At 40.9% G+C, this 24272-nt stretch overlaps 3 protein-coding genes across 5 annotated transcripts in view; 1 reads left to right on the top strand and 2 right to left on the bottom strand.

Annotated features, from left to right (window-relative positions):
• Positions 1-24272, bottom strand: part of LOC145440652 (kelch-like protein 8) — a 328197-nt gene that overhangs the window by 60512 nt on the left and 243413 nt on the right. The window lies entirely within an intron of this gene.
• LOC145440623 (unconventional myosin-VIIa-like) overlaps positions 1-24272 on the top strand; it is a 50780-nt gene that overhangs the window by 17674 nt on the left and 8834 nt on the right. For all 3 annotated transcript variants that reach the window (XM_080318299.1, XM_080318298.1, XM_080318300.1), the window contains 12 exons: positions 1853-1982; positions 2601-2778; positions 3625-3908; positions 18050-18160; positions 18221-18330; positions 19095-19236; positions 19909-20022; positions 20431-20525; positions 20922-21168; positions 21825-22157; positions 22820-22951; positions 23442-23549. In XM_080318299.1, the coding sequence (XP_080174425.1) occupies positions 1853-1982; positions 2601-2778; positions 3625-3908; positions 18050-18160; positions 18221-18330; positions 19095-19236; positions 19909-20022; positions 20431-20525; positions 20922-21168; positions 21825-22157; positions 22820-22951; positions 23442-23549 (1984 nt within the window). The remainder of the gene's footprint in view (positions 1-1852; positions 1983-2600; positions 2779-3624; positions 3909-18049; positions 18161-18220; positions 18331-19094; positions 19237-19908; positions 20023-20430; positions 20526-20921; positions 21169-21824; positions 22158-22819; positions 22952-23441; positions 23550-24272) is intronic.
• On the bottom strand, positions 9281-9800 carry LOC145440709 (microfibril-associated glycoprotein 4-like). Its single transcript, XM_080318447.1, has 2 exons — positions 9633-9800; positions 9281-9468 (listed from the first exon to the last, which is right to left on the bottom strand). The coding sequence occupies exons 1-2, from the start codon at positions 9738-9740 to the stop codon at positions 9352-9354; spliced, it is 225 nt and encodes a 74-aa protein (XP_080174573.1). The 5' UTR covers positions 9741-9800; the 3' UTR covers positions 9281-9351.

Here is a 24272-nt window from a genome sequence, read left to right as displayed (position 1 = left end):
TCGAACTCAAGTTAATTTGTATATGGACTCGAATTGTACTTGAGTCGTATGACTCAATACTTGGACGGCCAAGACAGGCGTATAGTAAAGATACCACGTTAACAGTATTTCGTGTACCAGTACTTCGAAAATAGGCCCTAAAACTGTTAAAAGTGAGGAAAATTACTATACTATGAATCAGGGTTGTAATGACTCGACTTGAGTCACGATTTTCTGGTGACTCGACTTGACTCGAGTCATTTTCTCAAAATACGTTAATGACTCGACTCGACTTGAGTCAATCTGTGCATTGACTCGACTTGGACTCGAGTCATTGTGCATGACTCGACACTCAGACGGTCATTAATATTTCATTGTAATTTCAAAAACTAGTAAAGAAACCACACCATTGAAATTTCGTTTATTGGTACTGGTACCAGTGTTGGGATCAAGTCACTACCTTCGAGTCACGAGTCATTTCGAGTCATTGCACATTTTGACTCGAGTCAAGTCAAGTCAATCGATTTTCAAAGGTGACTCGAGTCAAGTCAAGTCACTCGATTTTTGGAGGTGACTCGAGTCATGTCAAGTCAAGTCAAGTCGCGAGTCAAGTCAAGTTGCCTTTTCGAAGTATGTATGAGGCATGATCATGTCAATGCAATTTGCTAACTGTCTGATATACAGTTTGAGTAGTCATTGATTCCGAAACGATGAGCGAATATAGAGTTAAATATGCATGCAAGAAAGCGCTGCTTCGCTCTCATATACGTAGAACTATTGAACTACGTAATTGCATAGCCTCAGTTTACTGTTACCAGCCAGAATAGAGAATTGAAATTGATAAGATGCAATACATTACCCATTTACAAACAGATATGATACCATTCGAGCCTGCGCCAATGGTTGAGGACTATATAAACTATATTCGACTTCAATTTCAATAAAACAAGAGGTTTGGTTAAGGTAAGAACAGAGAACAGAAATAGCCATTTTGCTATTCTATTACTTTACTACTAGAGGTCAACGTAAGCTGTAAGCTTCGATCACTGCGTGTGCGGTCAATTTCTTTGTGAGAGAACAATCGAGGCTCAGTAAAACGCACGATCATTGAATGATTGGTCGCTCTCACGGGTTACGCATGCGTTTCGCGAACAATCAAGATACAGTGATTTTTATCGACACCGAATATAATACTTGATGACTTGAAATTGACTCGTGAATTTTGCTCCGAGTCACGAGTCAATCCACATTTCTGATACGCCGAGTCAAGTCAAGTCAAGTCATTTTAGCAAAGTGACTCGAGTCAAGTCATGACTCGAGTCATCCCAACACTGACTGGTACTTGAAAATGCGACCATAAACTGCTAAAAGTGAGGAAAATTAGTATATTATAAATGTGAACCATTCGATATCACCAAATAGAGTTATAAAAAGTGGAACTGGAAACTGAGCAGTCAACACAATGACTTGGACTCAGACTCGGGTCATAATACCATGACTCGGACTGGACCCTCTGCCCGCTGACTTGGACTCGGACTTGACTCGGTGGTGAATTGAAAATGACTCGACTTGACTCGAGTCAAAACTATAAATGATTGATTGACTTGTGACTCGGAGCCTTATGACTTGGTTACAACCCTGCTATGAATGCGAGGCAGTGGATGTTACCCAAACAGAATATAAAAGCGGGTTGAACATGACTTGAACTCGAAAGTGAGCAGTGAACACACAACACAATGACTTGGACTTGAAATTGAAATGACTCCACTTGACTCGAGTCAAAACTATAGCATTGAGTTGGAACCTTGTGACTTGGTCGCAACCCTGGGCTCTGGGTTTAGAAATGGAGGCTTCATTCATTCCGATTTTTCAGATGGGTGATCGTGATTCAGCGTAATGTGCGGCGTTGGATTGCGAGAAGGCACTTCTCCAAGATGAAGGCCAGCGCCATTAAAATACAGGCAACCTGGCGGGCCTATCGGCAGAAGAAGAAGTTTCTGGCGGTAAGATTATTATATATTGCTTAGGAGATGGATATGTGATTGAGGATTACTGGCTGTTCGATACAATTGTTAGGTCGGCTGAAAAACGCTACACACCAAAACTCTCTCAATCCCAACCGATAAAGCAGAAATGATTGGTTTTCAGGATTTTTGGTTTGAAGTAGTAGTATTTACGGCGTGTAATTGTATAATTATTTAAAGAATATCCTGCCGTAAATATAACTTTCCAAATCCAAAACTTTGAAAATTGGGCCAAATTTGGCCGTTTCTTCAGAAGACTTGACAAATTCACGAGGTTGCCAGTAGAATTTCAAAAAAATTGACTTTGCCAATTTGGTTTTCGTTTGAATCTCTTTCTGTATGCTTGTTATTGTGCCGTTAACTCTTGATAAGGGGCACACGAAAAGTCTTCGAATTTGTGAATTCTTTATTGCAATGCTGAAAGCAATACTTAAGTTCAGTACCACCAGCCATATATTCAAGTAATATTTTTTTAAAACAGTCAATATTTTATGGCTTTGCTCCCTTCTTTGACCCCATAATTTTGTGGAACAGCCATAAAAGTTTGAAGAAGAAAGTTAATTTTGAGCAACCCTAATGCACACTTTCGCATTTTAGATGCAGCACGGATACGCCCGTCTGCAAGCGCTCTGGCGAGCTCGACGTCTGGCTTTCCGCTACAACTTTGCTCGCAAACGCATCACGCTCTTCCAAGCTCGCTGCCGAGGTTACCAGGCTCGGAACAAACTTCGCCATCGACTTTGGGCCGTTCTCACGATCCAGGCAGGGTGCCGCGGTGAGGGCTTGTACTTTTTGTGTACTCAAGTCGGTTTTGCCCACTATAATTTTAAATTACTGCCGCTTTTGTTCAAAAGGTTTACTTTTTTTCCCCGAAAACCGGGCCGAGCATACTTTATTATTTACTGTCTTGAAAATCGCGGCTTTTGCTTTAACTCGAGCAAAAATTTACGACATTACTTCTACTTCTTCTTGAGTACCAAAGATGTGCATCTCTACTTGTACTTGAGTACAAATTCACGGCACTTCTACTTGAGTACCAACAGTAAGTAATTTTGCCAATGACCACCTCTGTTTGTACTAGAGTAGAAAATTACAACGTTACTTCAGGGTTGTAACCAAGTAACAAGGCTCCAAATCACAGGTCAATCTCACTCTTATCGTTTTGACTCTAGTCATGTCAAGTAATTTTCAATTCACCACCGAGTCAAGTCCAAGTCATTATGACTCGAGTCCAAGTCATTGTGATGACTGATCAGTTTCCAGTTAAAGTCTGTTAAATCCACTTTTTATAACTCTGTTTGGTGACATCGAATGGTTCGCATTTATAATATACTAATTTCCTCACTTTTAGCAGTTTATGGTCGTATTTTCAAGTACCAGGACCAATAGACGTAATCCCAATAGGGTGGTTACTTTACTATTGTTCGGAATTACAATGAAATGTTGGTCTTGGCTGAGTCTTGAGTCCAAGTCGTATCAATACACATCACACAGATTGACTCGAGTCAATTCGAGTCATCAGAATATCGTGACTCGAGTCGAGTTATGACTCGAGTCATTACAACGCTGCGTTACTTCTACTTAAGTAGAAACTCTGACAACTTTGACGGCCTGTGTTAAGGAATGATCGCCAGGCGGCGTTACAAAGAGCTTGTGGAGAGAAAACGACTGGAGAAGCTATCTCGAAAACGGCAGCAAGAATACGAGCGGGAGGAACGTCTCCGCAGAGACAAGGAGGAACAGGAGCTTCTCAAGAAGAAGAATTTGATCGCGCTCGCGGAACAGGAGAAGCGTCGCATGCAGACGGCCAACGTGGACCACGGAGAAATGGTCGACGAAATGTTCGGGTTCTTGGCGGCCAACGGGATGGAATCGGAACCGCAATCCGGGCCTGCAGCGTTCAGTGTGAGTTTGCGTTTTAATTACGGGCCGAATCGAGTAGTTGAGCGATTCGCTGCTAAATTAGGTATGAGGCGTCACTTATTATGACGCCACACCAAACTTGGGCAACCAGAAAATTTTCAGCTTTTCTAAATTAGATTAGAATTGGAATGATAGCCACACAGGCTTTCTCAAGTTGGACTGGAATTGGAATGACTAAATTTGCGAAAACTTGGAAATTGAATCAAGCTCAGTTTGTTTCAGATCAAAATTCATTCATTTTTTTTTTAAATTAAGATTAGAATTAGGTTTACTGAATTTGCAAAAAACTTTGAAATTTAATTCAATTCAGAAACGGAAAGAATTACAACAAGAATTAAGTTCAGTTCATATCAATTCAGAGTTCATTGTCATACGTATCAGAATGGCAAATGTCTGTACAGCAAGCTACAGTTGTCCTGCAGCATTTGCGGAAAACCTGGAATTAGATCAAAATCAAAGTGGTAGAGCAGGAGCAGTTCACAAGTCGAATTAGAATTTGAATTAGAGCAAAGAAACATTCAACAAATGACCCGTAATTTTCCATGTATAATGCGAAATATTTTACCGATTTCTCGTGCTAAAATCAGGAGGTGCGCATTATGCATGGGTACAACAATTCTGCAACAGGCCTGGTTACGCGGGCCTTATCATACACATCTACAACAGGCCTGGTGCGCACGATGTCATCGTTGGCCTGAGCGATCGCATCTGTAATAGGCCTGATGCACAATATATCGTCGCTGGCCTGAACTATCGCGTCTTGGGCCTCGCAGGCTTTAGCGCCTATCTGCAACCGTTTAAAAATGCTGTTAAGTGTATAATGATCAGGGATGGTTTTGTCACCATGGTTCAACAGTAACGTCAATTCGCCGCGGGCAGACTTCAATGTGCGTAATCGATTGCCGCCAATACTAAAACTAGGGCTGGGCGCAATGATCCGAGTCGAATAGCAAAATACGATTTTTCCGAGTACTCAAATTATACGCTCCTCTTCGGCACTGAAAGTTATTTTATCGAGGAGAATTATGGTTTCGATGCTATCTTCCACTGTGGGAGCCTTGAAATATTGATTGGCCGTATCGCAGCACACGAAACATGGTACAATGCTACGAACGTTACTGGAAATAACACATTTCCGAAGTCATGATCCTCCCACAACATTGTCACAAAGTGAAATAAAATCGGTAGCGTGATGAATGTGATGAATAACAGGCATTATATTCTTTGTGGTGGCATAAAAGGTTCATATTTGAGCCTTGACATCTTACATATTGTTATGACGTCATAATCTGTGATACTCAATTACTGGTTTAGTGGTTTATTTGCAGAAGTATAGAAGTGCAATATTACGATAAATGATATACGTATCTTGGGGGGGGGGGGGTGTTTTGTGGGGTATGGGTGGATGTGCTATTTTTGAAGGATGACGTTCATTCTTTCACTTAGCAAGTGGAGAGGGCGTGGTCCGGGTTTTAGTGTTCGGGATTTGCTAAGCTTTGAGGTGGTCATTCAACCGTGTCGTACAAAATTTTTTTTCATTTCTGGTTTTTCGGATTTTTATATGATTTCTGGCTTGGGCTTGGTCTGCCTATTCAAGGAAGTTGTTGGGCGATTTGACTCTCGGTACGCTGGATTCAAAAATTCATTTTCAATTATCTTATGTTATTGGTCTATAGATTTCATGATCATAGGGTTTGTGGTGACTGGGTCATTTGTTTGTCTTTTCTCCCAACTGTTGGTTGGGTTATGGGGCGGGGTGGTCTTGGGTTCTGTGTATGGTGGATGGGAAGGGGTGGATGGGACATTTGGGTTGGGGGGGTTGTACAGGTGCGCATTTTATTCAATATATACATAATAGCATGAAATGTAATAAGATAGAAGCGGTGATAGTATGGCGTCATGGTTTGAAATTGCGGTGAAAATAATCAGATTACATTATTCTCGCGATATGCGTATTACATATATCGGATGTTTTGGCGTTCGCGCGTACGTTTTTAGACAGTTTTTCGCGTTCTTTCAACTTCTGTTTTGCTGTCGTCTGGTTTTCGATAATAGGCGTCTTCTTATGTTTTCGATTTCGGTGTTCGCGTCTTCTGCGTATTCATTTTTCTTATCGAGCGTCATCTTCCATATCCATATTTCGGTCTTCATATTCATGAAGGTCGTTATGATGATCTTCTTATGTGGTCCCGTGTAGATGTTACGGTTACGATTACTCGACTAGACTCGAAGCATAATACGTAATTCAAAATAGAATCACCCAGGTACTCGATTTTGCCCAGCGCTAACTAAAACATAACTATCGTTGGTAACTTATCATACGCGCAAGTTCGTCAACACGAGAAGCTTGCATAATGTACTGCGTGTACTGCGAGCGCAGGGTGCATAGGCTACTATACATGGGTACAGACTTTTTCCCAGAATCTAGATGCCATTTTCAGGGTGCGTATTATACATGGAAAATTATGTGGATTAGAATTATATGAACGGCATTTAGCTCTAATTAGTCTAATTAGATAACTGGAATTATATATAGTTGGGTAAGTCTGCACCACACCACGTCTAGACAGTATGAATTTACATAGAAAGCTCAAATATATACCTTTTATGGGACCACAAACAATATAATGCCAGTGCTACATCACATTGAAGATAATTTTCTAATATTTCAACCATACCCTTTGAAAACCCTCTACACTTATCACGACTTCACAGAAATGTCATTTCCAGCAACGTGAGTAGCTTTGTACTACGTGTTTTCGTATGGTGCGATACGACCAATCGAGATTTCACAGCTTCTACAGTGGAAAATAATATCAAAAAAAATAATTCTTGCGGATAAATATACTCTTGCTGCATGTATTATTCTGCTTGTGAATATAGCTATCAAACCCTTCCTTGATATAACTATACCGAACGAGGTTGATTAGCATACTGAAAAACTTCTTTCGTACAAAAGGAAAGTTACTAGTTCAACAAGGTCGAATGTATGTTGGATCTAGAAGTGTGATGCTATAAAATCTCATATACTTTCGAAGGACTTCAAACTCTATACCCTCTCATATTTTCCTCAGTTAATTGTTGATAGCGCACACAACAAAAAAACTAATGTATGAAAAAACAAGCCCATCAAAGCATGTTCAGTATAGATTAGGGTTGCCATACATCCAGAATTTCCCGGACATTTCTCTGAAAAAACTGCGGCCGGGAGGAAATTCTAAAATATGTCTTAATGTCCGGAATTTTGAAGGCTTGAAGTAGGCTCAAAATTTTTCATAAATCAACACAAACAATATTATTTTCAAGCAGCTTTATGCTATTCGGAATTTTTCTTAATGCAACATATTATATTGATATTAGTATGGGCACCAGGCACTGCCCTCGCACAAAATGCAATCAAAAATAAATATAAATTACCATCATTTACTGGAATAAGTCTAATTGTAGTCGCAATAATAAGCTAACGGTATATTCCTAAAGTTAGTTAGGCCGATTGAATGCTTCAGTCACAGACAGGGGTTCCAAATCGTGGGGTCGTTTGCCTTTATCTAGGGATCTTGAAGATGTTTGACGTAATCAGCTTCTTATGCCCTGAATAAGTTTATGCAAGCTGAAATTTTTTAGTGATCAGCTTATCAAGTTTTGAGCTGGGCCAAGGAACATTTTCAAGTTGGAAATGAGGTCGCGACCATAAAAGGTTGGAAATCACCGAATGTGCAACCTGCCGGTGCATTTTATAGAAGCCTAATATATGGAAGAATCAATGTTATTGACAGAATTCATTCATAAAATTTAACAATCAGATTCTTATAGTAAGTGTCCAAGAAGTTACATCGATTACCCTATGGTGCGGCCAAGATCAGTGGTTTTTGGGTGGAAGGCGGCTGAAAAAATGTTGTTTCGCACCTGATTAAAACACACAACCAGATAGCAGCACGGACCTAGCAGTAGCCTATAGCAGGGCTGTCAAACACAATCCCGACAGGCCAGACATGGCCCGCCAGACGATTTCATCCGGCCCATGATGAAATCTATTGCAGACCCTAGCAACAGACCAGTCAGCGAACGATTTTCTGACATTGATGTATGCAATCGATTTGTTAAGGTTCCGGCATCTGGAATTATGGAAAAAAATTGCCATAGGTATTGCATACTTCCACATTTCCATACCATATAGCCAGGGGCCGTAACTGCCGCACCCCAAGCCCCCCAATTGGATTTTTTCAAAAGTTATGCAGCTTCATCTAAATTTTTTTCGCGCTTTGCGCGATTTAATGTTGCCAAATATCTTGATTATTGGGTACCCTTCCCCCAAGAAAAAAAATACACATGATGACCGAAGACAGAACGTAAAGTGTGTACTGCACTGGCATGCGCTGGGGCATCCACTAACTTCCGTGGGAGGGGCCAATCCCCACCAATATCGGCCTACGAGGAAGAGATACAATGCACAGTTTATTTTCTGTTTCGCTGCCTTGGGTAGCTCAACGCTGAGGCACTGACCTCTCTCACCTTCCGTTACAAGTCGCTTCAATGCAGATTTCTATTTCTCCCTTTATAAGTGAAATATTCAGTTATTTAATACAGATTGCTCAACGAATTAAGCTTGAAATCTTCTTCGCGATTCCATTTTTCGACCTTGCGGGTGGCCGTTTGTCAAGTAGAAATAGTTTAACCCGTTTTGACCGTTATGCCGCAAGGTCGGTAGTTTGAAATTGCAGCCGTCCGCTAGATGTCACTGTCGTTTCTTTTTCACGGTCTTTTGTAGATCTTCATCTCTGAGCAACACATGACGTCACCACGCCACCAAATTCCCTCGTTGCCTGTCTTGTTGAAGTTTCCATTCAGATTGCTGGTGACGCATGCGCCAAACCACCAGCCTGCTGCCCATGCAGAAGCGCAATTCTCATCTGCCCAATCATCGTGATCCGCGTCTTTCGTCGAGAATTGCCGATCATTGTGATATGAGAGACCATCTCGTGCATTCCAGGTGTATCCATATGCGTACAGTGTGTACTTGTCCCATTCGATGCGGAAGTGGCTGGGAAAATGTGTTAACACTTATGAAGCGAAACTAACTGGAGATTTTCCTAATTAAAAAACAAACAAATTAGGTTTAGTTAGTAAATTTCGATAACCCCAGGTCTCCACCATTGTAGGACATATGGGAACGGCAATGACCGATTTTCTGATTCTTTCCGGTTCGCTGAGGATGGATTCGGGACTGTTTCGCCTCATTTTCAAATTTGTGTGGCCAACTAAACGATGCATTCGAATACTTCTTACCTGTATTTAGCCCACCGATGTTCTTTTGTATATTTTGTCATCATGTTGATTTCCAACGACATGTCATTCCACCTTGTCACTTGACGCAATTCCTCGAGCCCTGCGGACAAAACTTTGTGAACGTTCGACGATCCTAGAATTAAATCAAAACCTTCCTACCAAGCCAGAAATCTCCGTCACAATTCCCGAATCCGTTCACGTAATCCTCCCAACCTCGGTTGAAATCCACGTTTCCGTATTTTCTTCGCTGGAAAACCTGAAACGGAATTCGGCAAACAATCAGAGTTGCAAAAATCCTCTTCTCCGAGTCCGCGTTCGAGGTTATCACGCAAAATTTTATTTGAACTTTGATGTACAACTATTCTTTCTTGTGACGTTGCTAACGTTTCATCTCTGAAAGATTCCAAATACTATACTCACAGTCCATTTCTCGTGCGCGGCACATGTTTTGTTCTCATCTTCTGCAGTGATTCGAACCGTGTCATTCACGAATCCAAGTACCAAAACGAGCCAAATCTTGAGCATCATTTTAAAATACAACTTGATATTCAGTATATCGGCCTCAGGATGCCATCGGCTGTCAATTTCTAAAAAATTTTATTGCTTTTTTCAAAATTGCACATTCCAGGGATAGGAACCCGGTGATCTACGTGATTCAAAAGATCAGCGCCCAGATCAACGTGAAATTGATGTCTGGCCGCGCCTTTATTACGCGTTGTAACACGCTTCTCAAGTTTAAAAAGTTAAAAATAGAAACGGTGCAATCCGGGTTCCGATGCGTATCCTACTGAACGTGATAAGATAGATGGCGGTGGGCAGATTAATTTATATAGGCAAGTAAGATAATGCGACCTACTTTGACTGAGCCATAGAAGCACAGTTCTCCACCTATTTGTTACGCATACGTTTTACACAACCAACTCTCACATCAATTGCAACATGTTTGCAATGACAATTCGCTTCGTTGACTGCCATTTTGAGGAAGACAGCTTCCTGATATCGCTTTTGAAATTCTTTGAACCGCGTTTTGCAAGAAACTCGCGCGATCAAGCATCAGATCAGAAAGAAAGTTTCTTTTGGAAAAAAATAAAATGGATTCGGCGAATAAAATGGATTCGGCGACATGGTATTACTCATTGTATATTATCACCCATTTGTGAATTAATCAGACAATCGAAGCGACCCTTTTTAAGACGTTGATTTCGCAACGCGTGCGGTGAGAAAAATCATCTCCTCTCTCGAAATTCACGCTCTCCTTCTTTAAATTAAATAGTGTTTGCGCCCATATTCGTTTACAAAATAATTTCTGAGTTAGTGTCGAGATAGCCTTTTTAATCGGAGCGCGAAATAAGACAGTTTGTTTGTGTATGTCTGTGAATTGAAAGTCATTCCTGCGCAGTGTGCATATTACACTGGTCAACACATATTTTTAGCTTTCAATACAATATCCATTGTAGAATAATATTTATTAACTCGAAGACTTTTCGGGTGCCTCTTTTCAAGAGGCAACATATTTTTAGGCAGACAAAGTAAAAGTGGTTTTGGGGGTTCTGAAGGGCACTGATTCCGAATATGACCTTAGTTTTTTCAAATTGGCTCTATTTTTGGAGATAACCCATGGGGCTATTTTGACCAAAATCTTCCATTTTCGCGGTATTGACTAGATAAAAAATAGGCTTAGTCGTACTATAAAGTTTAGAAATTCAATCTACTTGTTATTTTTACACACAGAAGACCATTTTAAATCAAAATGCAGCAACAGCACTATATTTAGGGGTAATAGATTTATCATAGTTACAGACTTTCACGGATATCATGTACATAAATAAACTCCAGTCATGTATATAAATATTTACCTAGATACTCAAATAACGTGGCAATAATTCCATCAGTTTTTCGTCAACCACCTATTATAAATTTGAAATAATCAGTTGGAATGGAATATTACTGATATATTTTAAATCGAAATTGTTTTTGTACGATTTTCGCCTGTAAGCTATTTAGTGCAGTTTCTCGAAAGGTTCCGGAAATGGTCTGACATAATATGTGCAATGGTTCATCTCATCTGCCCTGGTATATTTCATTTGTTGTTCTGATGTCTTGGTAGAACCTCTTCCCTTGCTAATCAACAAGATGATAAGGAAATATATCAAGATGACTGAACAGGAAGTGAGCTTTTATGCTCATGTTTGTGCTCAGATGTTCGATATGCAGATACCAATTTTCGGACCAATTGTTTGTAGTTGGGTGCTTTGTGATCACCTAAAAAATTTTATTTACTACATGTTAGGAGAAATTACATGCTGTGAACTCCTTCCTAATGTGAAATTGGAATCTTTCATCCGTATTCGAATATACCAGATACCAGATTTAAGCTTCTCGTTTGATAGGGTTACTTGGTATACCCACTTTGTTAAATCAGTGGAAAATTATCCATTTACCAGTCAAAAGAAATGAGACACATATGAGTATTGTAGTCAAGCCTTTCAAGGGCCACATAGTCAGGCCACATAATGCCACAATGTGGAAATACATATTGACGCTTTAAACGTCTCCAAATGTATCAACTGGGGCTATCAAATGATATAATTATCCCATAAAATCAATATCTTCCGTCGCTTTGCCTAAGATTTCGACAATGACTTGCAAGGGAATATAAGCTTCTGCCTTAACAGTAGGGCTGGGCAAAATCGAGTACCAGAGTGATTCGATTCTGAATCACGTAATAAGCTTCGAGTCGAGTCGAGTAATCGAGTATCATTCATTATGACGTCATAACATAATGTAATATGTCAAAGTTCAAATACGTACCTCTTATGCGACCACAAAGAATATAATGCCTGTTATCCATCAAATTAAAGATACTTTGGTATTTTTTCGACCATACCGATTGCATTGCACTTGGTGACAATGTTGTGGGATGATCATGACTTTGGAAATGTGCTATTTCCAGTAACGTTCGCAGCTTTGTACTATACGTTTCGTATGCTATGATACGGTCAATCAAGGTTTCACGGCTTCAATATCGAAGCTATAATTTTCGTTGATAAATTAACTTTCAGTGCCGATGAGCTTGTAATTTCAGTACTCGAAAAAATCGCCTTTTGCAACTCGACTCGAATCATTAAAATTTATACTCGAATCATTGTGCCCAGCCCTACTTAACGGTCTAGGCCAGACCGGACAATGTATTCGGCATCTGAGTATTGCGACGTTGATATTGAGCAGAGTGTAAAACGGGTTTCTGTTAGGGGTGGTGTGAACGTGCTAACGATATTACCCAATTAACAAGTTATACAGCAGTAGGCAACACCCCAATCGCACAGATTTTGTTTTTATGATACAATATGCATATGAAGTCAAGATTAACCCGGTACGCCTGCTACATTTTTGTCATCAGACAACGATATCAATTTCATTGATTGGTTGCATAAGCATCATACGCCGACTACATGCAGTGTATTTCGCTATTGATGTTGTGTCATTGCGAGTCAAGCTCAAAGCAGAGAGTTACTAAAAATTCACAAACGGAAAGCTGAATATTTCGAGCAAACTTTTGTAACAAAGCAAGTAAAATTTTTGAGTTTGTCAAGGTGCATGCTCGTTTTGTGTTGATTTTTATGCTGCCAGCGCCATGCATAGAGTGGCCCGCAGTTGAAATGCAATAAATTCCAACCAAAGATGTTATAATGAGGTGAAAATTGCAATATATGAAAGAGGTTCACAATGCAGAACCTATCAAGGTTCGTTTGTGAACGTGAACCTCTAAATTTGTGAGGTTCACACACAGAACGCGAACGTGAACCTCACGTTCACACCATCCCTATTGTCGGTGTCTGATTCGCTATTAATACTGCGCTGTGTGCAGTGCACAGCGTTGAATTACGCTGTCAAATATTGATGAAACCCGGAATTTTCGGTGGCTCGAATTCTGAATTTATTCGATTAGTTTGAACGGGAACCATGTATATTCCAATAAACTTGGTTGCGGTACGGACCCTATCGAGCGCAACCATATCGAATTTCAAATCATTGGGCATTAGGTAGAAATGAATTGCCATTGATAAGGGAGCGGCATGCGTCCGTATTGCTCTTGCTGCACTGACGCCATTTCAAGACCAAATTTGACTGGCTGATCGGGGCCTATGTAGGCCCGGGCTGATCTTAATGGCGTCGTTTTCGGTATTAAAACCCCACACGCGTAGCCAGGGAGTTTCCCATTCAACCTCGAAACCCCGTCCTTTTGAAATGCTAATTCGGTAATTCGTATAATGCTTGCTGTCAATTAGCGAGAATCGACTGTGTACGGCGGCTTGACATTGTTATTCGTTGTGGCCATCGAAAGTGGATCATTGACTTCTGCCGTGCGGTTTGATTTAACGCGTCTGATGCAGGCCTGCGCGCTATTATCGCTAGTCTGAACTATCGCGTGCACCAGGCCAGGCCCGGCCTTTTACAGCAGGCCTTGCACAATGTGCATCCAATATAATCGCTGGCCCAAGCTATCGGGTCTGCTACAGGCCTCGCTCGGTTTGTCTGCTATCTCCACCTATGCGATTGTTATGTCATACGACTGGCAACGTTAAATTGAATTTCAAATTGGCCGCGAACAGACTTACACGGGTGTTACAAATGATTTGCGGTAATACTAAAACATCAAAAGATGTGTGGCAAGGCTCGGAGTTAACAGTGATGAGAAAGGTCCGAATTACCTGGAATCGGTGCCATTACAGAATAGATTCCACAACAGACTGGGTCTGTTTGATTTGTGAAATAGTTCGTCGTAACCGAGGCTGCGTATTCAATTGTTCGCGCGCGCCTTCGTGAAGAATAGTTGTATTCACGAGAGATGAGGAACTCGCTAAATCGACTGCACTGCCTGACTCGCTGGCAAACTTTGACGCGTTTGTTCGTCAACACGAGGAAGCTTGTCTGAACTGATCCATGTATTATCGGCATTTAATTATTGCGGGTTTGTGGCATACATGCAATCTCGTCTCCAGCGCAACCTTGGCAGCCGATTGTACAGTTCGATAAAATTGATCACTAGTATGTATTTCGCACGACCTATCGATGATTATTAAAGCAAATTAACGATCTTTATTAGATGTACAAATGCTCGTTACAAACGTATATGTCAGTAGGACGAATGATACTGGACGTAGCAAATTTCCGAAGTCATGACTATTCCACAACGTTGTCACCAAGTGGAATGAATTCGGTGTGGTCGAAAAAATACCAAAGTATCATTTATGAGATGGATAAGAGGTATTATATTCTTTGTGTTGGCATAAACGGTACATATTTGAACTTTGACGTATTACATTCTGTTATGACGTCATAACGAGTGATACTCGATTACTCGACTCGAAGCATATTGCGTGATTCAGATCGAATCACTCAGGTACTCGATTGTGCCCAGCCCTAGTGATTAGTTTAATTCGTTACGCATAAGGCGCATTATCTGTGAATTACATTCTCAAACCATGAAAATTTCCGAAAGGGGGCGCTGGGAAAAAAAAGGTTAAGATCCACTGGTATACTTGATCTCATACGTGGATGTCCACGTAAAAACAATGACAGAAAGCGCGACAGATCCACAACTTGCACATTTCCAAGAACCATTACACTCCGAAAGCAAATATGCGGAATTTGCTGTTTGGCTTCTTGTTTCTGTTCTTCGTTGGCTCATTTTTTAGCACTGCTTCAAGACATCGCATTCAAAATGTCATTAGTTGTCATCAATCATTAACCCGCTGCATAGACCCCATGGTTATGAAGGGGGTGGGGTTAAGGCTAAACTGTACTTCATAATGAATAGCACAAAAACATTAAGTTAGCGTTGTTCAGCTGTTGGTTCCGGTTTCCTACACAGATTCCGGGAAGCAAAGGGAGTCCGAATCTCAGCTAACTCATTAATTCTTCAGTGTTTAAATCTCCCCGTCTCTTTCCAGACTATATTCATTGCACTATTATAAGTTAGCGTTAATGTTGAGCCGTTGGTTCCTGTTTCCTATACACAGAGTCCGGGATGCTAAGGGAGCCCGAATCTCAGCTAACTCATTATGCTGTAGTGTTGCAATCTCCCTTTTTTCCAGACTTTATTCATTGCAGTGTAATTTATTAAACTCGAAGACTTTACGTGTGCGGTGTGCCCCTTATCAAAAGTGACATCATACCTGGCCTGATAGTTTTTCAATTGAATACCTGTTTATACCCTGCGTTACTGTTCCGTTACAGTATTATTAGATTAGGACTAACATTATACAATACATATACAACAACAGTAAATGCCGAGCTTGTGCGATACAATCGTGAATAACAGTGACCGGACGCAGGCTCGGTACAACCGACCTGAATCGTCGCTAATTGAATCAATAGATGGCAGATTCCACATTGAACATTTGGTTAGTAAAATATGTTATGGTACCGTAGAGGAATAGGGGGGAGGTAGGTAAATGACGATCATACAATCTCATCTTGTTGACGAAGTTATGCGTATGATAAGCTTGTAAACGAATCCGGAAGTGCTATCAATTAGCGAGTCCCTGCGCTCTCTCGTGAACAAATAAAGACGCGCGCATCAACGCATGTTACGTGGCCTCGGCGACGATTTGCGCTTGTCAACATGCCCGAATTGTTAATTTCAGGTGGTTCAAACCTTTGTCATCTTTTATAACTCAAGCCTTGACACGCATCTTCTGATGGTTATGTTTAAGTATTAGCGGAAATCAATTACGGATGTAGCCTACGCACGCACATGTTTGCGTTTGCATTCGGTTTCGCTATGCCACTATTTAATCACAATCGCGAATCAGCATACACGTAATGGCATTGTCTCCAAGCCATCGCGAGATAGGAGCTAAAGCATGCTAGGCCCGAGACGCGCTCGCTAGTCCAGCGACGAAATCTTTCGTACCACGCTTATTGCAGATGCGATTGTGCGGGCCAACGATGGTGTAGTGCGCAACGGGCCTATTGCAGATGTTTGTTTGTTTGTTTTGGGGTATTCATGGTGTTTGTCGACTGCTATGGTCATTTACACCAGGCCGATATTCTTCATATTTTCCGTAACTGCCGACTTATAGCACGGCCCACCTCTAGGCTTTTTTGTAAGACACCGCTGACGCGGATGAGGTGGCGAGGAGGAGCCTAGGAAAACCTCCAACACTTAGATATCGGAATTCGGAAGCAGATGCGATTCTTCAAGCCAGCGGAACTGGGCTTGTTGGAGACGCGATGAATCGGGCCAGCGTCCCGCAGCGACGAATGCCGAGCGCGCGGCAATCAATGACCTAATTTCGCGATTTTCTCAGCGGGAGATCGCGTCACGTTATATGGTGCACAGACGAATCTTGCTAATTGGCCGCGCGCAACACTGATAATACAACTTGCTGAATCGCAACTGAATATTAGCGTCAGAATGGTCGTTTCAAAGGGGACGGGGTGTTGCGCGCCTGTATGTATCACTATTCGACTTCAATCATTAGAATTAATACTCTATTCAGAATCGAGCACTGGAATCATTGTGTCCATCTCCAACAACAATATAATACCCGGCTTTGCATATTTAAGCGAGGCGTTAAGAGCCAATCATTATGAAACTTGTTGAATTATTCATGTTTTGTGATCAACACCATGTCTCTCTCATTGTGTTCTCCGCTTGGGTGCCTTTGGAGGGTTTTTGAACAAACAAGAGACTGGAGAGGCATTCTAGATTTGTTGAGATCAAACTTGGACAACTATAGATAGTACTAGTTGTACTAATGAGATTAATTAGAGAGAAATGCTGGTAATTTAATTCTACGATCTCGTTTTAATTCTAATCTGATTTCTAGTTTCTCTGATAAAGCTACAAGAGATCTGTATCGACATTTGCCGATACCATCGACATGCCACCGACATATTGACATTTGCCATTCTCACGCTAATGAAAATGAATGCTGATTTGATATAAAGTGAACTCGATTTTGTTGTAGTCCTTTTGCGAATTCACTAATTCTTAGTTGGGTAACTGCGAAATTAATTGTGTAGCTATAATAGAGTTGCCATATCTTGGAAATCTGTAAAGGTGACACTTTCTCGGAATTTTCAGACTTGCAAAACCTGAGGAGAGTTCTGAAAAAATGGTAAATTTTTGACTAAAAAAAAAGGTCAACTTTCTCACTCAGAGCTCGAAATACAGTTTTTCCCTTCACATTGTCAGGTGGTTGACTAAAAAAAGAGGTCAACTTTCTGCTCAGCTCCCGAAATACCGGCCAGAGCGTAACTTCGGTGCTGATTTATGGCATCTCAGTCCAATTTGGCTAAAATAAATATGACCAAAATTCTCAAAAAAGAGGAGAAAAGGGCGTCCTCCGAGGACACTTTAAAAAAAAAGTCAAAAAAGAGGACAAATCCTCTTGAAAAAGGGACGTATGGTAACCCTAAGCTATAACTCTAATTGTAATTTAATATAGAAAAAAATGTAACCATCATTCTAATTCTAACCTAATTTGGCTAAAATGGTGTAGCTATCATTCTAATTCCAACCTAATTTTGAAAAAATTGGTGTTGTTATAATACAAATTCTAGTCTAACTGGAAAAAAACTGTAACTATGGCTCTAATTCTAATATGATTGAGAAAGAACTATGTAGCTATCATTCTAATTTTAACCTAATTTTCGAAATGTGGTGTAGCTATCATTCTAGTTGTAACCTAATTCGGAAAAACCTGTGTAGCTATCATTCAAATTCTAATCTAATTTGGAAAAGCTGAAAATACTCTAGTTCTCCAATTCTAGTTAAGATGCGGATTTTATTGACAAAGCCCATGAATTTGCCGTTTCTCTACCAGGACTTGAAGATGGGCTCGTCCGAGGTGGTGACGACCGCCATGCCAGACGTCAGCTCGGAAGAAGATCTGTCCGAGTTCAAGTTTGCCAAATTTGCAGCCACCTATTTCCAGGTCAGGTTGTGCAATATGAGATTGTAAGTTTGCAACTCACGTTCAAGTATTTACGTCCAGGGAACGGCCACACATACGCATGTGAAGCGTACGCTGCGTACTCCTCTGCTTGCTCACGATAATGAAGGAGATAAACTTGCAGCTCTAGCCGTTTGGATCACTATACTCAGGTTTGTGGATTCATTTCTACGTTGTCATTGCTACTAAGGCTGGGCAAAATGAGTATTTGAAGACTTTGTTGGAGACACAGAACTTCATAATGCAATTGAAGAATGTGTTCATATTGAAATAGACCCGAATATTTTTAAATGACACTTGTCAGTGACATAATATTCGGTGATACGATTGTTGCTGTACAAAGTTCTTTCCAATTCTCTACTAGTTGCTGAAGATTACCCCTGAGGAGTGTCAGCCGAAAATATTCATTCATAAGTGTCGTATAATAGTACCGATGCTTGAAAAGTAAGCGCGGAGACTCTATTTTATCCGTTTGAATAAACATGTTGAGAGTGGAAAAAATGTGTATATTATGAATGCGAGGCCTTCAATATCACCCAAGAGTTTCACAGAAGTGAGTTGAGCACAATACTGAACATTAAACACTATGACTCGTACTCGACCATTTGCTCCCTGACTCGGTGGTGTATTGAAAATGACCCGACTTGACTCGAGTCAAAACTGTAAAAGTAAGATTGACTTGTGACTCGGAACCTTGTGACTTGCCTACAACCCTGCTGATAAGTTTCAAGGCTGCCATAGTGGTAATAAAGTCTCCAAACTCTATTTTATTTTTCATTGCTCAAATACCTCTTAGTGGGAAGACCATAGATTTTCGTTACCTGTTCTCGAAATCATTGTCTCTCGAATTGGGTTGGAGGGCTCGAATCCTGCTCAACACCAGTCGATCTTCAATCTTTCTCTATCTCTCTCTCAGATTCATGGGAGATCTGCCAGAACCGCGACCAACGTTCGGGGATGCCAAGGAGAATGTTCCAGTGATGAATAAAATCTATGAGACGCTGGGTCGTTCGTACGCCAAAAACAACAAAACTCTGGAAGATCTGCAGAACAGCTACGTGAGAGACGTTTTTCTGCCTAAAATTTCCATTGAATTCGACTCAAGTCACCTTGAAACCGAGTCACTCGACTTGGCTCGCGTCACGTTTGAGTATCGAGTGGCTTGATTTGACTCGAGTCACGTTGAAAAATCAACTGACTTGACTCGAGTCACCCTAAAAAATGGAGTGATTTAACTTGGGTCACCTCCAAATGTGAAATGATTTGACTTGACTCGAGTCATCTTCAACAATCCTGTGACTTGACTCGAGTCAAGCAAACGTCTAGTGACTTGACATGACTTAAGTCACTTCGAGTAACTTGATTTGACTCCAAGTCACGTTAAAAATCGACAGACTTGACTCGAGTTATCTCCGAAAATCAAGTGACTTGCATTGAGTTGCGTCACCTCAAAAGGTCGAGTGACTCAACTCGAGTCAACCAAATGCCATGTGACTTGACTGGAGTCGAGTCCACTCAAAAAATCGAGCGACTTGGATGGACTCGAGTCACTTTCCACAATGGAATAACGTGACTCGATTCAGATTCCTAAATCGTGTGAATTGACTCGAATTAAGTGACTTGACTCGAGGCATCTCAAAATCGCGTGACCTGGCTTGACTCGAGTCACCTTCGAAAATTTAGCGACTCAACTTGACTCAAGTCACATTTTTGTCATCTTGCCGTTTCAGTCGAAAAGAAGAGGAAACTCTGTGAAGCAGAAAATCGTTTCGATGACTCTGAAGAAAAAATCTAAAATCACAGAGGAAGTCGCGAATCAACTCAAAGATGGCGATGTGTCTGCGGTGAGCTTTTCTCTAGAACAGGGGTTCTTGAACTCGGGTTCGCAGACTAGTTTAAAGGGGTCCATGAATGACCAATCAAAATCTTGGTGTTTTCATTTCAGGCTGATAAACTAAGGGGAATGGAATCATTAAAATTGTCCTTTAATTCAATTGAATAAGATATTGACAGCAACTAGTAGAGAATTGGAAAGAACGTTATACATTAACAATCTTATCACCAAACATATTACCAATTAATTTAGTCCTAACTCGCTCTGTCTAATTAATGCAACTCGAAAAGAATATTTGTTGGACTAAATCACTAAGGGTGGTCCACTCCAATAAATGTAAGTGTCTGTGCTAAAAAAAAGTCCAGGAAGACCACTCTAAAATGATCACAATCACAGTTGATTTTTGGTGAATTTTCAGCTCGAGGAAAACTCGATGATCATCAACCGACCGACTTCAAATCTGGAAAAGCTGCATTTTATCATTGGAAACGGAATTCTACGGCCTGGTATCAGGTAAAGCTAAATTCAGACCGACGTGCTTGTAAAACTACCAATTTAGTGAGTTAACGCCAAACTAACCACTACTTTTTAAGTAGTTCTAGTTCTAGTTCTATCTCTAGTTGCGCATTAAAGGATATTTAAAAGTGAGCAGTTCTAGTTCTAGTTACTAGTTTTAAAAAGTGGGTGGCTGTAGTTGTAGTTCTAGTGCATTTTGAATATCCAGTAGTTCTAGCTCTAGTTACTAGTTTTAAAAACTGATCAGTACTAGTTCCAGTTCTATTTGCGCATTTCAAAAGGTGAGTAGTTATAGTTTTAATTCGGGTTTTAAAAAGTAGGTAGTTCTAGTCATAGTAGTGCAATTGGAAGATCCAGTAGTTTTTACTCTCACATCCCCATTTCTACTTCCAGGGACGAGATCTACTGCCAAATCTGCAAACAGCTGTCTCAAAACCCGTCAAAATCGTCGCACGCCCGAGGCTGGATTCTCATGTCGTTGTGCGTCGGCTGTTTCGCTCCCAACGACCGTTTTGCCAACTATCTGCAATGCTTCATCCGAGAGGGCCCCGCCAATTACGCCCCGTATTGCGAACAACGTTTGAAGAGAACGTTTGCTAATGGAACAAGGAGTCAACCTCCCAGTTATATGGAGCTGCAGGTTTGTAATTGTACATAACCGCGTTGAGTTTGATTGAGTCAATGACTTGATTCCAGAGGTGCTCAGTAGGGATGCTCAAAATTGACATTTTTTCTCCTGATTCCGGTCATTCACTGATCAAATTTTTAGTTGCCTGAAAAACGCTGCACACAAAATTTGGTTCGATTACAACTATTAGATGGCAACACGCAAGAGTTTGAATTTTGTTTAAAATTTTACTGTCAACCCCATGAAATTGTTAAGTTGTCTGCAAAAACGATGCAAAACACAACGTGTGGAAGCAAAGTTATTTAAGTTTTTCATTCATAATTCTGGGATTATTACCCACCGCCCAGCCTATTTTTGCGAATCCAAAATTTTCAAATGCAATCACTTCGCTTCTACCGGTCAAAAGTGAGAAAAAAGTGGCAAGCATATTTCTTGTAGCTAAATTAACAATTTCATGGGGTTGACAGTGACGTCCAAAACATTTTTTAAATATTGAGTACTAAAGATGAATACTTTCATCCCATCTGCTTGCACGTGAATAGAAATTTATGAAATCACTTCAACTTGATTGCAAACTATCATTACTTCAACTTGAGTACAAACTATAATTATTTCTACTTGAGTTCAAACTATAACTACTTTGACCGCCTCTGTTGATTCCGTCCCAGGCAACAAAGTCTAAAAAACCTCTGATGCTCCCGATTACGTTCATGGACGGGACCACCAAAACGCTCCTGGCCGATTCGGCCGCTACAGCCCGGGAACTCTGCCTGGTTCTGGCCGAAAAAGTGGGCATCGTGGACCAGTTTGGGTTCTCTCTCTACGTGGCCCTCTACGACAAAGTGTCCTCGCTGGGGTCTGGCGGGGACCACGTGATGGACGCCATTTCTCAGTGCGAGCAGTACGCGAAAGAACAGGGGTTCAAGGAGAGTATGGCGCCGTGGCGGTTGTTCTATCGGAAGGAGATTTTTACACCGTGGCACGACCCCGCCATGGATAAGGTCAGTGGGACGACTTGAGTCGAGTTTTTCGCGTGACTTGACTCGAGTACGAATAATCGAGTGACTCGAGTCAGCTTCAAAATTCAATCGTCTGGACTTGACTCGAGTCCATTAAAAATTAAGTAAATTGTCTTCACTCGAGTAACCTTCAAAATCGAATGTCCTGACTTGAGTCGAATTCATAAACCGAGAGGCAAAACTCGAATTGACTCGCGTTAAAAAAATGCAGTCACTTGACTTGACTCAATCATCGTGAAAAATCGCTTGACTTGAGTCACATTGAAAAATTTAGTGACTTGACTTGATGAGAGAGTTGCGTTCAAAAATCGAATCAGGTGACGAGTCAAATTGATTTGACTTGACTCGACTTGACTCGCCTAGAAAACTAATTACTGCTAATTACTTTACTCGAGTCACATTAAATTTTATAGGTATTGACTTGACTCGAGTCACCTCCAAAATTCGAGTGACTTGACTCGTCTTTAAAATTTGAGTGACTCTATCTGACTTGATTCGAGTCATTTTCCAAAATTTTCCAAAGAATTTTCCAAAATCGGGTATCTCTCTTGACTTGAGTTCCCTAAAAACAGAGTTACTTAACTTGACTCGACTCAAAATCCCTGCCTCGTGCTCGAGCACACGCTAACAAAACCCTATTGCAGGCGAGCACGAAGCTCATCTACCAGCAGATCGTCCGGGGCATCAAGTTTGGCGAGTACCGTTGCGAATCGGACACCGACCTGGCTCAGATCGCGGCCAAGCAATATTATGTGGAGTACGGAGACGATGTCCAGGTTTGTGTTCGGGGCTAAACTGGTCAAATTTATAAGTTATGTAGAATTATAAGAGACGCTTGGAGGTAGAGTTCTTCAATATACAATTAAATAATGTATTCATGTTGAGATACATTGAAATATATTCTGATGACGCTCGTCAGTGGTAATCGTCAGCAACTAGTTGACTAGTAGACCGCCTCTGAATACAGTATTAGAATACAATTCAACGTAACCGACGTTTATTCACTAAAATTGATTTACTTGTTGACTGAAATGTCCTACCTACACTTGAAGTAGTTTTGACATGCTTTGAAATAGGCTGCTTCTACTTGAGTAGCGAAGTTGACTACTTTCAGCAATTCTGAATACAGTATGAATGTATAATTCAGCATAAGCATCATTTGTGTAGGAAGAATAATATTTAGGTAAAATATTTTTGAAAAATGAAAAAAGCCGTATTTTGTCAAAATTGTTAAGATAGTATGAATTAAATTTTCATCTGTCGCAGATGCAAAGACTCGTGTCTCTCGTGCAAAGCTACGTCCCAGACAGGTCAGTGACCAGCCAGAAAACGCCGGAACTTTGGGCTCAACTCATCGCGAAAGAGCTGGGAAAAGTAAGTTTCATGGAGAACCTGCGACTAGGGCGGGGCGAAATCGAGGGCGCGAGTGAATCGATTGTGACTCGAGTATTAGGCGTCGAGTCGAGTATCACTCATTATGACGTTACAGCAGTATGAAGGATATGAAAGTTCAAATATCAGGGTTGTAACCAAGTCAAAAGGCTACGAGTCACAAGTCAATCTCACTTTTATGGTTTTGACTCGAGTCAAGTCAAGTCATTTTAGATTCACCACCGAGTCAAGTCCGAGTCCAAGTCAGCGAGCAGAGGGTCGAGTCCAAGTCATTGTATTATGACTCGAGTCCAAGTCATTGTGTTGACTGTTCAGTTTCCTGTTAAAGTCTTGTTATGTCCAATTTTTATATCTGTTTGGTGATATTGTATGGTTCCCATTTATACTATACTAATTTTCCTCACTTTTAGCAGTTTCCGGTCCCGTTTTCAAGCACCAGTACCAATAGACGAAATCCCACAGAGGTGTTACCTTACTATTACTAGTCTTCGAAATTACAATGAAATGTCGGTCTTGGCCGTCTGAGTCTCGAGTCATATGACTTGGTTCGAGTCATTTGCAATGACTCGAGTCCAAGTCGAGTCAATACATAGATTGACTCGAGTCCAGTCATTTCCGTATTTTGAGAAAATGAATCGAGTCAAGTCGAGTCATCAGAAAATCGTGACTCGAATCGAGTCATGACCTGAGTCATTACAACCCTGT

Source organism: Botryllus schlosseri, chromosome 6 (assembly GCF_051294905.1).
Source record: "Botryllus schlosseri isolate E-star chromosome 6, Bs_hap1, whole genome shotgun sequence".
Taxonomy (NCBI): domain Eukaryota; kingdom Metazoa; phylum Chordata; class Ascidiacea; order Stolidobranchia; family Styelidae; genus Botryllus; species Botryllus schlosseri.
The sequence above is the reverse complement of the archived record's forward strand: the minus strand, read 5'-3'. Positions and strand labels throughout refer to the sequence as shown.